The sequence below is a fragment of the Epinephelus fuscoguttatus genome, linkage group LG10 (assembly GCF_011397635.1).
Source record: "Epinephelus fuscoguttatus linkage group LG10, E.fuscoguttatus.final_Chr_v1".
NCBI classification, from domain to species: domain Eukaryota; kingdom Metazoa; phylum Chordata; class Actinopteri; order Perciformes; family Serranidae; genus Epinephelus; species Epinephelus fuscoguttatus.
Window position 1 is genome coordinate 31822743 of NC_064761.1, and position 16435 is coordinate 31839177.

At 42.0% G+C, this 16435-nt stretch overlaps 2 protein-coding genes across 2 annotated transcripts in view; one reads left to right on the forward strand and one right to left on the reverse strand.

Annotated features, from left to right (window-relative positions):
- The window catches only part of zgc:92140 (uncharacterized protein LOC447854 homolog), a 670238-nt gene extending 668097 nt beyond the window's left edge, over positions 1-2141 (reverse strand). The window contains exon 1 of the mRNA XM_049587263.1: positions 2131-2141. The gene's annotated coding sequence lies outside the window, so the exon portion shown is untranslated. The remainder of the gene's footprint in view (positions 1-2130) is intronic.
- The window catches only part of lingo3a (leucine rich repeat and Ig domain containing 3a), a 61409-nt gene extending 46070 nt beyond the window's left edge, over positions 1-15339 (forward strand). The window contains exon 2 of the mRNA XM_049587233.1: positions 8346-15339. Coding sequence (XP_049443190.1) covers positions 8397-10229 — 1833 coding nt within the window. The 5' untranslated portion in view covers positions 8346-8396 and the 3' untranslated portion in view covers positions 10230-15339. The remainder of the gene's footprint in view (positions 1-8345) is intronic.
- Positions 15340-16435: the final 1096 nt, after the last annotated feature.

The following is a 16435-nucleotide window of genomic DNA, read 5'->3' on the forward strand; positions in this document are numbered from 1 at the left end:
TTCATCCAATGAAACTGCTGTTCACTAAAGATTTATTTTCCTAAAGAATGTTGTTTTCAATAAATGTTATTTGTGAACTTTTAATTACTTAGATGTTGTCATGTTGTGTAGGATAATGTGCAGTGTTCATGTTGTGAATAAATATTTCAAATGGCTCTTATACTATATTATTTTTTTTTTCAACCTAATAGATTAAATTGTGCTCAATTTTGACTATTTTCTGAGTGTTTTCTCACTTTTATATTAGTCAACTAGTCTAAGTAAAACTTAAAAAAGTGATGGTCCCAACAAAATGAGATGCTTGAAACATTCATAACATCACCAATAAAAGCTTCCACACATCAAAAATCTTTATAACCGGACAAGTTCCAGCAGGAATATGATCTGAAATCACGGAGAAATCGACATCAGCAACCAAGAACAAGTTCCCATGATGGTAGCATGTGGCTACATGTAGCAGTGTATGTAATGTCAACCCAGTCTCACTCGTCAAAATCCGGTGCTTGGGCAGTGACTTGCAGTGTCAGACACTGTTGAAAAAGCCGTCCTTTAACGTCGGCATGATACGTCGCCAGTGGCCACTATAGTTTAACAGCGCTCGGCAGCTTCAGAGGGTAACACAGCGGGACAAGAGCGAAAGTTAAGGTGGCGAAATCCATTATGAGCTGACGTCAACTTGTCATAAATGTAGGCAAAACTGTTGGAAACAGTTTTCACGGTCTGAAACCCGAGGTTTTTTGATCACAGAGATTACTTTTACATACATTTACCTCATTATTCAAAACTTTGGCCATGTTTAATATGATCATCTGACATTGTAACATCATATATGACAGAAAAATAACGGGAAGCATACTATGTGCCTGAATTCTGTTTAGCTTCTTCAGTATTAGAGTCATCGTGCATGCTGGCTCACTGTCACCGTTGTGTCATACTGGGACACTTGAATAGATTAATTGCGCTTTTACTACAGCAAGTCAAAATGTCTGCTGTGATAAAGATCTACCATCCTCCCAGCTCAATCAGATCTGACTCTGTACCTTTTAAGTGAAACATCTGTTAAACTTTCATGCACTTGAAGGTCACACCAAACTACCTAATGATTCTGGCAGCGTCTCTTTAAGCCCTTTGGCCTCACAAAGTCATTACATATAAAGACAGTCTGCTGACCGCTGAGATGCCCAAATACACTTAACAGAAAGTAGATGTTTGAATTCACTTTAACCTCCTTGTGTATAAATATTGAGGCACTTCCAGAATAGATCATCGCTTCAGGTTTCTCTAATAGAAAGTACTGGATGAGTAAATGTTGCCTGGCAACCAAATGATAAGATAAAGAAAACTGACCTCTTGCCTAATGCTACTGGATATGTGTACAGTATGTACTGGCAACTATTTCATATATAATTCATCTGTTTGACAGTGACAGACAAAAGACAGATGGCTATTGTCACAGTTTTTTGGCAGCAGGTGACAGGAAGCAGGCCCTCAATGCAGACACCACTATGGAGCAAGAAGACAGCTACTTCAGCAACCAGGCTACCTGTCTGTGATATGCATGAAAATACCAACCTAGATATTTACTGAGGAGCTAATATAAAAATGAGCAGCAGCTGTGAAGGCAGGTGGCTGGTGACATTCAGGTGAGGTCAGCGCACGGAGGCGGGAAACTCGCTGAGGGCGTCTAGTGGACAGGTGTGTTTCAGCCGGGTATGGAAGATAGGAGACTATGAAGAGACTTTGAAGCAGGAGAGGGGGGGAGATGGTGCAGGCGTTTCCATGACAACATTGGACACCTACAGTATTGTCCTTTTCGAAGCTGATCCGAGCATTGCAGTTTATATCAGAGCTGCATATTGATTCTGCCTGCGAGACATAGCCGGTGCAGCCCGGCCTGGTGAACATCCTGTCTTCACTGACGAGCTTTTACATAACTGAACTTTACCGAACAATACTAATGTTTAGTAAAGTACAAACGCAATCGGAGGACTGAGTGAAGGTGGTGCTCAGTCACTCTTCTCTGCGGAAGAACAGCTCCTTCCTGTCAGCAGCACCTCTGTTCATCTTCCTACTGAACGGAGGTTTATAGAACAAAGCCGTATGAAAACAGGTTGTTCCAGCAGCCGTCACTCAGATGAACAAGACGTAGCAGCACCACACAGATGCTATGAGCAACGTTTATTTATTTTATTTCAGCCGTTGAGTTCATTGAGTAGTAAGTCTTGAGCACTTCAAGCATGTCCGTCTGTTGTCTGTGTTGTTTATAAAATGTGTGTCAAGATGGAGCCCTGTCTTCTGCAAACAAAATCAGCCTACAAGAACAAATAAAGTAACCTGAAGCTGAAGCTGTTCTGTTAAAGGGCAGCAGGGAGCAGCAATGTTGTACCCTTCCTGCTTAATCAAAGGTTACACCTGTTACTTTTGACATGAGCTCACGACCAGCTAACAGTCATCTGTTGGACAGCAGCAGCTCTGAGTGGAGCTGCTGGTACCCACAGGGGGCGGATCATGCATCATGCTGTATACAGCAGAGTGCACACTGCTCTATTCACCTGCTGCTGACCTGTGGTGCATTAGCTGGCCGGGGGACTCTGGGCTTATTAGTGAGTGATTGCTACCAGATATGGGTTTGGAAACCCGGCCATGTGACTGACATTTTTAAAAGTGGGCTGGGGGCGGTGGGTGTTGGGCAGAAGAGGGAGTTTGTGGTTACTGTTTCAGTCTCTGCCCACGTGCTGTTTATGGAAAAAAACAACAAAGTCATATACTAAGAAATATCTTAAAGGGACAGTTCACCCCAAAATTAAACATAAATAGTTGTTCTCTTACCTTTGGTGCTATTTATTAGTCTAGATTGTTTTGGTGTGAGTGTCCAAGTGTCGGAAATATTGTCGGTTGAGATGTCTGCCTTCTCTTGAATATAATGGAACTAGATAGCACTCGGCTTGTGGTGCTCAAAGTGCCAAAAAAATACATTTGAAAGGTTTAACAGCAATGTCTCTTTCCAGAATAACTTAATCAATCTGCATACTTGTTGTGAGCAGTTTCATGTAGGAGCCATTTTTGTTTTACCAAACTACACCCGCCATTCATATCACCACACAGGGGGAAGCGTACATTTACTGATAGATGAGAGGCTCTTGCTCATAACAGTGCGAGATGTAAACATTAATGCCGTCCTCCTGGACTGAACTGTAACTTTAGCTAGCTCAGTGGTGCTAGGCAGACATCTCTACAGTCTATATCTCCAACACCTGGCAACTCACACCAACACAATCTACTATAAAACTTCAATTAATAGCTATTATTCGATTAAATCACTGAACTCAACAGGCCTATATTTGGGATAGGCCTTTAATTCCTTTTACACAAAACTGTTGCTCAGCAAAGATGGGAAAACATGATCAAATTGTTTATTTGAACCAGTATGAAAATAACTTATATAAAAATTAGGTTTCAAATAACATAGTAATTATGTGTAATGTTGTGACACTTGTTTCAGGGCACCCAAGGCTAACGGCACTCGACATACAGACACAACACCACTTTTTTAACCTGTTTAAGCAATACTCACAACTTGGATTCCTTTTTTTTTCATTAATTTGTTTGATTATTATTTTCTTACTGACTAAAGGAATATAAACAACTTACCAGGTAATTCAGGAATGGACACACTGATTTTATGATAGTCAGTGACAAGTCAACATTTGCTTTTTCATCATGCTGGTAAATCTGAAATCTGATGCTCATGGTTTTAATAAAATGAAGTAAACGGAGCTAACAATGTGTAGCATCTCTATATTGACAAAAGTTTAAACATTTCTATTTGTGTGATATAAACAGCTAACATTCTCAACTCAAATGAGTTGCCAGCAATCTGAAGAACTTCTATAAAAATGAACTGTTTGACAGCCAGACCGAGCGTCTGATTGAGACAGGCCTTTATTTATATGTGTAGCTACACCAGGCTCATTAAAGAGACTGGGTGTTTAATTGGGAGTAGACTTTTATTGATAAATAGCACTACATGCAAGAGGAAAAATCTGTATTTTGGATTTTGGGGTGAGCTGTTCTTGCTACAACTTTTAAATGTCACTGCATCCTAAAACGCATATGCAAGCAGTTTGTTTACAGAATGCTGTAGAATATTTACAGCCTCACACAACATTTAAAACTGTAACTATTAATTATTTTCTAATGAGAGCAGCCACTCAGAGTTTTGAGCCAATTTCTTGCATGCCAGATGTGAGAAGTGTCTCTTTCACCAGTGAGTGAAAAATCTAGCACAGATAAATGATCAAATAGCTAGTATAATGAATGTATTTCATATATGCACCCCACAACGAATATCTACAAACACCTGGGAACACTACAGTCTGTTTGCAGCATCAATAGATGTGATGATTTGCATCTCAGTAAGAATTAAAAGAAAGGAAAGAGTGTAATTTTTCACTGTGAGACAATAGATTTGAAAATATCTGCTTCTCGTAGGTGGAAGCTGGTTCACTTGGTGAAGGCCAGAGGTTCAGATCATGACATCATTGAGTGTGTGGTGTATTTTGAATGTGAACTGTGTTACTTACCACCTCTCAAATTGTGAACCTTTGGAACACCTACTTTCACCAAATTGTGAACGATGATTCAGAGGCTGTAGGGCCAATTTCATGCCAACGATTTATTCAGATACTGATTTCAGTAATAATGGACTGATTTTTCACATCAGAGGTCTTGTAAACAGACTTTTTTTCCATGCACTGAATTGTTGTATAAAAGCCTTGTATGGTTCCAGAGAGAGCTGAGCAAAGTCTGATAAATTGCCTCAGGTGATGTCACTTGTGTCAGAGTCCACTGGGGCTGAGGGCTACAAGTTTGACAATGTAAAAATCTGGAGGAGTTAGAAAGAGGTGAGCTTACCAGACCTCTGTAGCCTGCTCCTCTGGCTGAGGCTAGCAACCCCAGGTTATATTAGCTGCTACCATAGACTGTGTAAAGCCCAGTTCAGACCAATGATTCACGACAAGACGAAACTGTTTAGGAACATTGCAGAGAAAAGTTGCAGCAGTGTGAACTGGCTGATGGTGTCACCTGCAACTCAGCTGGTCAGATCACCAGCGTCTGGTTTTAGAACGTATGACTCATCACCTGCTTCTACAGCCAGTGGACTTGCAGTGAAGTCCATTGGTCCAGTCAAAATGACCACAGATGGCATGTTTGCTTGCTGTGGCAGGTGCTCCACTCTCTGTTTCTGTCCTCATGGTGTGCTGGTGTTGGACGGTGGGTCACTGCTGTCTCTTGCTGTGTGTGCTTATCCTCCCTCACACACTTTCTCATTGACTGATTAATTAGTGCCGGTTATTTATATTATTGTGGCATATTTATTATGAATACAGTCCATCTGATGGTCGTTTTTTGCTTCTGTTTTTTGCCATTTCGTCACCACTACAAATGCAGCTGTAGCCAGTATCTGACTATCAGTGTCCTCGTTCATATTTTAAGAAGCTACAGATTATATTCAGCCACAAAATTAGCCTGAAAAGATGGAATTCAGAACAGAAGTACAGAGAGTTGTTGCATAGAGATGGTACTCTGTCTCATGTAGTTGCATTGGTGTGAACTGTCAGGTTTTAGAATGTTGCAGAGCAGCGCATTGCAAGTAGTTGCTCATCTCTCCAGTCAGCTCATCTCGTTGAGAATCTTTGGCCTGAACTGGGCTTAAGATTTGGACATAGCCACCGTGACATTACCCATTGGTTTGTAGACTCCTGTTTCTTTCCTCAAATTTGGCGTTTTGGCCTTTGCCATCTAAGGATTTTTTGAAACAGAAGTGACCTGAGCATATTTGGACCAGACGGTGGAGCTAACAGAGAGCCTGAGGTGACACCTTGCAGACAGCCTGTCACTCAAAGCAGCTACATCCTTGATTGTGCATAATCTAGGGCGTACAGTTGTCATGAGGGAGGAAAAATAGAGCTCGGGTCTGTTTTAATACCAGGCTGTAAACATGTTTATTTCTGCTGTAAAGTTGAACATGTTAACATAGGGGTCAGTGAGGATTGACTCACTACTGGAACCAACCTCAAGTGGTTCTTCAATGAACTGAGGTTTTTCTTAAGTGCTATATTGTAGGCAACTGGACTTGCTTGAGGTTCTTGAAGACGTTTCACCTCTCGTGACCCACCCACACAGGGTTCAAAGCTTACGACTCCACAAGAGTCCGTTAGAAATGAAGAAGCGTCTTGGATGAGAGGTGAAACGTCTTCAAGAAACTCAAGTATATCCAGTTGCCTACGATATAGCACTTAGGATTACCACGACCTGGATGACTGATAACCTTCACCAACAAACTGCAGGATTTTGTACTTCATGTTATCTTCATTTTACAGCCCCAGAGGGTGCTGCTTGGTGCTACCAGCATAACACATCTGAATATGCAACCAAGCTGTTAAAACTGTGCCATTGTGGGTAACGTAGACGTCAGGTTTTGACAAGGAAAAGAATCTAAAGGAGACGATATCTCAGGTTCTGCTGCACCAGGTTCTCACAAAAGTGCCGTGATATATTGGCAAAAGACAAAATTTAGCAGTGCCTGAGCTGCATTTTTTTTTTTTTTTTTCCATTTATAAAGTGTGAACCCAAACCCAAGGACTGCCTCCAGATGCAGAAAAAGGCTTCTGCTTTTTCAACTGGTCCCTTGTTAGACTGCAGTGAGTGACACAAAATGTGCTGACTGTGAAAGGCTACGTGTCAGACTGCTATGTCTGACACATGTGTGCGTGCGTGGGGTGTTGGCAGTGTACATTGCCGTCTACCACAGTGTCTTTTTAGATACTGCTAATGGCTCTGTAAAAATCTGAAACGTTCATATTTTGTGTCCTTAACTGATTTTTAACTATGTTCGGCTCATTTTAAGCCTGTCTGCTATCAGACAGCTCTGCTCGCATTCTCAGACAGTTAATTTAATTCAGTGGCAGATTGGCTAATGGGAATATTCATCTCTGAGCCAGGGTGAATTGTAAATTGGAACACGTGTAGAGGTGAGGGTCATTAAATGAATTATGAAGTCATCTGTAACAGTAGTAGGTGTGAATTTAACACCTTTAACGCCATCCTCCCTTATTTTTAACAGTCATAGATTTCCTTTGTAAATGATGGATAGTGTTTCATGTGATGTGTGTGCCCAGTTTTTCTCTGTGTTTTAGGGACGATGTATCACTGAGCACATTTTTCATGTCATTTTAGCAACATAACGAGCTCCTATTCTAGACCAGTGGCCTCCTGATGTGTGAACCACTTATAGTCACCTGTGCACAGCGGCCTTTCAGTATGTCTTAACACACCGTCAGCCTCAGCACTCAATAATGACGACGTTATGGAATATGTTTCCTGGAGTTACTTTCCATCCCACTGGCTGGTATTTGACAATGGGTTTATAAAGGGATTACCGCTCTGCTGCCAACATCCACCAGCAGACGGAGGGGTGGAATTGTGCATGTGTGCGTATGTCTGTGTGTCATATGAAACCCATAGGCAGGTCAGGCTCCTCTCATGATAAGCCTCATGCCTCAGAGACTTATGCAGATGATGTGATGGACTGAGCTATTGTGATGCACTGAGTCGTAACCTTCTGCTATAGAGAGTGACCTTGTTGGGCATTTAGTCAGAGACACCGTGGCTGGACATACTGTGCTATATGATCCAGATTAGATTGTTTAGAGCTATGTTCATATTTAATTCAGCCTGTTTGCATGCAGGTTGAGTTTATTTTTTAATACTCTGTATAAATAGACCATTTGGGCGCATTTTGCAGCGCTATTAGCCGTTAAAGGCTTTCGAGAGGCTGCAATTGTTTTCCTTTTTCATGCATTTTAAGATGTCTCACATGAGGACTTGTGAATACAATAGATTTTCAATTTCCCCATTTCCCTGTTTTCATTTACAATGCATGAACTAGCTGGAGAGCAAAACAACCATCAGATATAAAATTGACTCATAGCTATTAGGGGATTTTTTTTTCGTTGTGTGTGTTTGTGTACTGGCATATGATTTTAAAACCTGCTCGCGAGGCACAGTCGCCCATTGTAAATCGAACTGTTTTAACTGAATACAGACTCAGTCCTTTGAGGATTATCTTGGAGCTCTAGCTTTAATTTCACTGCTGCGCCGGGTCAATTAGAGTTTATAATAGTAATTCCACTCATTTAGAGTGTTTGATAGCTGCTGTAGAAGGGGAATTGAGTTTAATTAATTTGTCTCACTGTCTGTCTCTTTGTCTCCCCCTCTCATTCTTTCTGGCCTCCCACGTCCTCCCCCTTTCCTCCTCTTCTGCCTTCTTTCTCTCTCCTCAGGTGTCTGGCCCAGTGATTCAGGAGCAGGGGGGAGCAGTGGAAAGCAGGGCCATGGGGGTGAGCCTGGGCCAGGATATAGGCTGGCTCCTGCCTTTCCTGTTCTTGCTACTGATGATCACAGTGTCACCCACCCAGGGGCAAGGTTGTCCCCAGCGTTGTGAGTGCATTGCAAAACACAAGACTGTTTCCTGTTACGGTAAACGCCTGTCCGCCCTCCCAGATGGCATCCCACTGGACACCAAGATCCTGGACCTGAGTGGGAATAAACTTCGCTGGGTAGAGCATGGGGATATGCTTCCATACTCACGTCTTGAGAAGCTGGACCTGAGCGAGAACATGATCAGTGTCCTGGAACCGAACGCCTTTTCTAGTCTCCAGAACCTGCAGTCACTTTCACTGAGGGGTAACCAATTAAAACTGGTCCCCATGGGGGCTTTCTCTCGTCTCTCCAACCTAACAACATTGGACCTCAGTGGGAATAAGATTGTAATTCTTTTGGACTTTACTTTCCAAGACTTAAAAAGTCTGAAAAACCTTGAGGTTGGAGACAATGATCTAGTTTATATTTCCAACAAGGCTTTTTTGGGTTTAGTGGGGCTGAAGGAGCTGACCATCGAGAGGTGCAACCTGACGTCTGTGTCCAGCCAGTCTTTGTCCTACCTGCATAACCTGGTGACTCTACGGCTCCGCTACCTCAGTATCTCTGCTTTAGAGGACCAGAACTTCCGTAAGCTGGGGAACCTGAGGGGCCTCGAGATCGACCACTGGCCCTTTTTGGAGCACATTTCCCCTCACAGCCTGCAGGGTCTTAACTTGTCTTGGCTGTCTATCACCCACACTAACATCACCTCTGTGCCCACCTCTGCCCTACGCAGTCTGGCTCACCTCACAAGCCTCAACCTGTCCTACAACCCTATCTCTGTGCTGGAGTCCTGGGCGCTGCGGGACCTTGTCAGGCTGAAGGAGCTGCACCTGGTCAACACAAACCTGATGGTAGTGCAGCCATATGCACTGGGTGGTCTAAGGCAAATCCGCCTCCTTAACCTCTCCACTAACAGCCTGGTGTCCCTGGAAGAGGGAGCCTTTCAGTCTGTCAACACTCTGGAGACGCTGCGCTTGGATGGGAACCCTCTGGCCTGCGACTGCCGCTTGCTATGGATCCTACAGCGCAGGAAGACCCTCAATTTTGACGGTGCCTCCCCAGTGTGCATGACGCCGGTGGAGGTGCAGGGACGAGCTCTTAACGCTTTCTCTGACTCAGCTCTCTTTGATCACTTTACCTGCCAGAAGCCCAAAATCCGCAACAGGAAACTGCAGCAGGTATCAGCCCGCGAGGGGCAGGTTGTGTCATTCATTTGCAGAGCAGAAGGTGAGCCGACACCAGTTATATTCTGGATCTCTCCTCAACGCCGCCGCATCACCACAAAGAGCAGCGGACGCCTGACTGTGTTGCCAGAGGGCACGTTAGAAATTCGGTACGCTCAGGTGACAGACAGTGGAACCTACATCTGCATAGCCAGCAATGCTGGTGGAAATGACACCTATTTTGCCACACTTACAGTTAGCGGGCTGCCACTAGATGCAGCCCTAATGGCCAACCGCACATACTATGCTGGGGACCTTAATGACACAAATCTGAATGACACCAGAGTCTTCCTGAAGTTTACTCTGGACCTCAAAACCATCCTCATATCCACAGCTATGGGCTGTATCATGTTCCTGGGGGTAGTTCTCTTCTGTTTCATTCTGCTGTTTGTGTGGAGTCGAGGAAGAGGGCAGCACAAGAACAATTTTTCAGTGGAGTATTCCTTCAGAAAGGTGGATGGACCCACTGCCAGCGGAGGACAGGGTGGGGCACGCAAGTTCAACATGAAAATGATTTGATTATTCGGATCTGTTCCTCTCATTAGTATTCTTCCACTGATTCTGTTTACAAGCAGTCTCAAGCTAAAGGGACGAGACGCTGGAGTGGAGCTTTGTGCTCGCAGAACATTAAATACAGTTATTTACAGGACATTTTATCTAGACAAGGTTTTGTTATTGAAGCTACTGTATATATGAGGAAAAGGAAATCTGCATGGATTTGATACATTTCTATCACTTTGTTGTGTGTTCACATTATTGTGCAGAGGAAACGTGGATTGTAAAGGTATAAAGATGTCTCAGAACCTTGAATAGACTGTTAAAAGACCAAGCAACAAAAGCACTCACAGTCCCAGCAGTCTTTAACCTCGACAAAACTCTTGCCAACTCCGTCCTTCTTCCCGACAAGGAACTCCGTCCTCTTCATCTTTAAAGGACGTCACCTCTCGGCTCCATCTGAGGTGATTCAAGCTCTCTATCTCTAAACTCATGAATACATTACAACAGGGTGGTGCTCAGTGAATGCCAAGGACTTGCCAATATGTATTTGAATAGTTCCAGCTATATACTGCATATTTAGACTTATTTACAGTCAGGACTTTAGAGCACTATTGTGACAGACATATAGAGGCTCTGCTTTTTTTCTGATGGTGGATTTGTACAGAATACATTAGACACCAAGAGACTCTGCAACACTGCCAATTTGACCGTAAAGCACCATGTAATGTGGTAGAGAGAACCTGCTTCTCATTGGATACCACTAAAAGTTGGTCAAAGCCGTTTTAAACAGGACTCTACAGGATAAGCTACAATTAGAGGACCCAATGCACATTCATGTGGTGACAAATCAGTTCACGCAGACGCACCCTTCGCTAGTTTACCATTGTTTATTCACACACTGCAAAAGACATACCCCCTGATCTGTAACTAACTGTGTAAAAGACGAAGGCGTGTACAGAGTTGGCTTCTTACTTTAAATAAGGTGTATTATTTGTAAATTGGGGTGCATTCATCCCACAGTTGACTAGCTCATACTGTATAGGTAGGATATACACTGTATAAGATGTATTATATATTTTGTAATCATTGACATTGAAATCCTTGTGGTTGTTTATAGTACTGTTGAGTGATCAGTTTTTCTGCTCTACTGTAGTTCCACTGTTAAAGTCTCTTTTTCCAAATCCAATCTCACCTGCTCATGTCATCAGATTCCTGAGCCCACGCTACAAATCAGGAAGGGTCGTTTTACATCAGGTTTCAGTTCACTTGCCTTTTTTTGGGCTGTAAGTGACAATGGGGAGGATTGGCTGAGCAGTAGGGGGGAGGTGTTAAGTGGGTTCCCCTCAGGACCTTGATGTGTTTGAGACACGCAGGGGGAAACGCAAATGTGAGAAAGAAACTTGCTGACAAAGGTCATAATAAAACTGAGCCAGAGAGGAGAGAAAGTCCAGGACATTGCCACTATAATACAAAGGGCTGGATGCTAACTTAGAACTATATATGCCTCCTATGATAGCTGTATAGCATTTTGTAAAAGTTTAAGTAGAAGTGGTTATGAAGATTATTTCAAATTGTTTAAATACATATGTATGTGAATACAATTTCTACTACATAGAATGTAAATCAGTGTTTTTGGTTCGTTAAAGTAATAACCTCACAGATTTGCATTTAAATACTAGTAAATGTCTGTTAACAGAATACTTCAACCACAAAATGACCGTTTGTGTTTTAATTACTCACCGTGTTAGCTTTCTTGCATGCCTCCTCGGTGACAGAGAATCCAAAGAGGAACCCGGTGTCATCAGGTGTTTCAGGTCTTAACTTCAGACACCCTCATCCTGGCGACCCAGCCGGGGATGATCAGGCCCCGACACTCATCACCCCTCTTAATCCAAAGCCAACGGGAAACCTTTTCAGCGGCTTCCAAGATGTTCTTGATGGCTCTTTGTCGCTGCTGTCCGTGGATCCCTAAGAGTCCCAGGACCTAGTGTAGACATCACCCAGTGGGCCTCCCATCCCTGCCTTCGACACTCTGCCACCAGAGATGCATGCTCCATCCTGTCTACCCAGGGGACAGACATCAGGACCATATCAAGCCTGAGTGTTGTGGCTGTGATGGTGTCCAGGAACTTCAGCTGCCTACCTAGATCAACCAGGACCTGCCAATCTCTTGCTGTTGAGAGCAGACAGTCCAGGGCCTATGTTCGGGTTTGAGGCTGCAGTATAATCCAAGTCTCATTTATCCAGTTGTATACTCAGTACTTCCCAAACACATTCATTTTCGCTGAAATGTTACATTATATAAACACTTCCGCCAACAAGTAGCTCGCCCAGGAGTTGTTGACAAAATCATGGATGTTTATTGAACAAAAAAATGCATGAAAAATTACAAACCAAGAAATGAACAACTGGGCCCATAAAAGAGGTCGCCATAACATAACTATACTCAATATAATAACTAAAGAAGATGTTGACCGAACAAACCGATCTGACTGAGCATTTGTAGTGGCTTGGCCAAACCAAATAATACACAAGGAGTAACAAAAATGGACAGCAACTTCAACTAAATACAAAGCAAAACTAGCCAAACCCAAATCCCCCCCATGACATGGCAGCACATGGTTTGGTCTAATGAGTTGGCTCCAGGATTTAAGAGTCCTCAGCCCTCAACGACGCCTTTTGCTCCACCAGGAACGGACCCCCCAAATAACCACAGTTGTTTGGCTGTTGTTAAATACACACCCTGATTACTTCAATTCATGAAGAATGTTCGCCTTTTTTGGATTCTCCGTTCACCTTGGAGGCATACAAGAAAAATGGCATCACAAATTCAAGGTAACACGCAGCGAGTAATTGATACACAAATGGTCATTTTGCAGGTGAAGTCTTCCTTTAAGTCACTATCTATCGCCAAATGAAGTAACAGTGGTGACTGAGCCTGCTGCCCAATGATTGAACTCCTTGCATTTGCAGTACAGTGGAGGCCGGTTACAGTGATCATAGTTACAATAGTGATAAAAAACTTGGGACAGAATCACTCCTATACAAATGCCGTTGAAATATTTGCTTACAGTAATCACGTTGTCTGCTTATGGTGTCCATTTTCTTGTCATACATGTCAACATATGTTTGTTTTTTAAAACACAGTTATTCCATTTCTTAAAAACTTTTTACTTTATTCCCATGATCCTTTGCCTCGTGGTGATCCCTCTGCTTCCGGATGGCAACATGAAGCTGGTGCTGTGTGCACATTGAAACCGTGATAGGGAAAAAGGTCATTTTTCTCTCAATGAAAAAGTCGACTCCAAGCTTACTGCCAAAACAAACCAACAAGATGCAGCAGCGAAACATTTTGTTCCTCAAGTGACCTTGTGTAGTCTACACAAACAACAGGAAACAGTCATGGCTGCCAGAAATGGAGACAGAAAAAGAGCACACACAATGAAAACACCTGTAGTTGAAGCCACCCTCATCAGGTGGATTGATATTGGTAGTGAAGCTGTCCGTTTCATTACTTTATATTCAAGTAATTAATATACAAATGTCAACGAGATGATAATCTGCATGAGAAATGAAGGAAAAACTTTAGTTAAAATACTTTTCTGACAGATGTGATCATTATAAAAGTTTTCCACTGTTCTACAAAGTGGGTGTGTGGTGACATTCCCAGGAAAAATTACAAATGGCATCATTAATCCGCTTCTACACACCTCGAAACATACATACATCCACACACCAATGCATACATATATGCACACACACACACACACACACACATACCATCTATGCTGTGATAACCCTTTCATCTCTCCAGCAGCAGAGCTCATAAAACAAGCTGATATAAATAAATTCCCCAGCCTGGTTTCAAGCTTAAAGTCTGCCTACAAACACACTGCAGTTACCGCTTATCGCCACAGGTGCCACCAGAGATCTAAGCGGAGATCTTTGAGATTGTAACTTTAACCTGAGCTGATATTCATGGCACGTACTGTAAATGCAAATGTGTAAGTGTTGGGCCTTGCAAGGCAATGTGTAGTCGTTTCAATAATTTATAAAAAAAACAAAAAAAAACAGAAAATGGGGCCATTAAATCCAGTTTCCTTCATGACTTCAGATGTAATTTGGAGAGAGTGAGAGAACAGGTGAACAGCTGATATTATTCTATCCTTGAGGTTTATCTCTTGATCCGTGGGTTAATACTTGGGAACTAATATCACTCTATCTGACTGCTCAACTGCTGCAGGTCTAACAGTGTTGCTCTGCTGCCCCCTGTTGGCTTGAGGTGGTACTTTATTCTGCACTATTGATTAAAAGGATGAGAGAATTTGACCTCTCCGACCTTTAGACTTAAAAGTAAGAAACCTTTTTCATTTTCCCCAAAGACAGCTGTGAAGTCTTGGAAGGCTGACCTGATCCAGTTAAACTGAAGGTGAAAATGAGTTTCAACTTAAATGACACTAACTGTAATCACACAGCAAACCACTCCCCTCTTCTGCAGGTGTAACAGAATGAAGAGTCCCATTTACTTCATTTAGCGTTTGTGTTCATCCACATGCACACTGCACAACATGTTAAGCTCACACAATAGAATAATTAATAACAAACTGTGAATCAGTTAAAGGTTTCTGTCTGCATTTTAGAAATGTAAACTGCTGATAATTTTCATTGTCCTTTACTGAATTCATCCTGTAGATATGGAAACCATTGTGTCTGGAAACTGTTTTGTATTGTACTGTTTTATAAAAAAAAAAAAGAAGAAGAAGAAGCACACTGTTTATAAAGCATGCTATGTTACCCGCTATGATGACGATGATGATGTCTGTGCCCTGGCCCATTTTTTTATAGCAGTCATCTTCTGGTCACTCCTTACATTGCCAGTCTGCGAAGTTCATTGAGAGTCTACAATACACTGTGAAATTTTGTGTTGCTGTTTTTTCCTCCCTGGGGTTTGTTATATTCTCATTTTTATGGAATCAGTTAAACCATATGGACAGATGTCCCATCTGCACTACACATTTAGATATACTGTTATGATTCACTCAAGTTAATATATGTGTGTACTGCATATATATGTGGAGCGTTATCATTTTCTATGCATTCATCAAAACACAAATGACAAAAATAAAGCAAATTTTGTGAGCAGATTAAAATTGGTTTGCATTCACTCCTATATTTTCTTGATCCTGTTTGAATTGTTTAGCTATAATGACTGTATTTATTGTAATCAGAGCAAGTTAGGTAGCTGCTGTAAACCGTGTGGTTATTCAGTGGGTGTGTTCATTCTGTACTATTCTGACTAGTAACACATCAGATGAAAGACAAAATAAAAAGTGGTATGCATGACAAGAACATCTCAAGGAGGAAGTAGAGAGCAACAGGAAGATGTTATCTGTTCCATTTTTGTAACATTTAAAATCCCCCTCCACCTAAACAAGTGTTTATTGTTACTTCACTGTGCAAAGTGATGTTTCACAGCTAGTTTGTAAGAAGATTATGGTCCAAAATGCAGCTTTCCATAGTGAGGAAGGACTTCTGAGTGTAGTGGGAGACATCATGGTCCAGTGGTTAGAATTTAAATTTAACATTAATTTGCATAAATGTAGATTCTGGGTTTTTCAACAAGGCAGGTGTTTGGAAATGATGCACATGTTAGCAGGGTATATTTATGTCTTAAAGGAACAGTGTGTAGGATTTAGTGGCATCTCGCAATGATGATTGCAGATTGCAACCAGCTGAAACTTCCCCATGTTCCAAACGTGAACCCTTGCTTAGGATTCCTTCAGTGTTAATTTTTTGGGTTTTTATTGGGAGTCGAATTACCCAGAGAGGTTTCCTGCTCTACAAAACAAACAGATCCAGTGATTCAAACACGTAAAAACACTGAATAAAGCAGTTTCATGTTACAAATCAGTGTTTGTCCGATGCTGCCCATTGCAGAAGGCCTGCTAACTATGGTAGGTGGCGCAAAAACACAAATGGCCCTATCTAAAGCCAGTGTTTGGATGGCTGCAACATGCAGGACTTAAGTGATGAGGACCTGCTCCTTACGTAGATATAAACAGATCATTCTAAGGTGAAGAAACCATAATGATTATTAATTTTAAATGATTATACACTAAAGGAAACATTAGATGATATTCTATTACCGCCAATATATCCCCCTGAATACTACACACTGAACCTTTAAGTTCAAACTTGACAAAGCTGAGTGAAACAGGCCAAGGTTT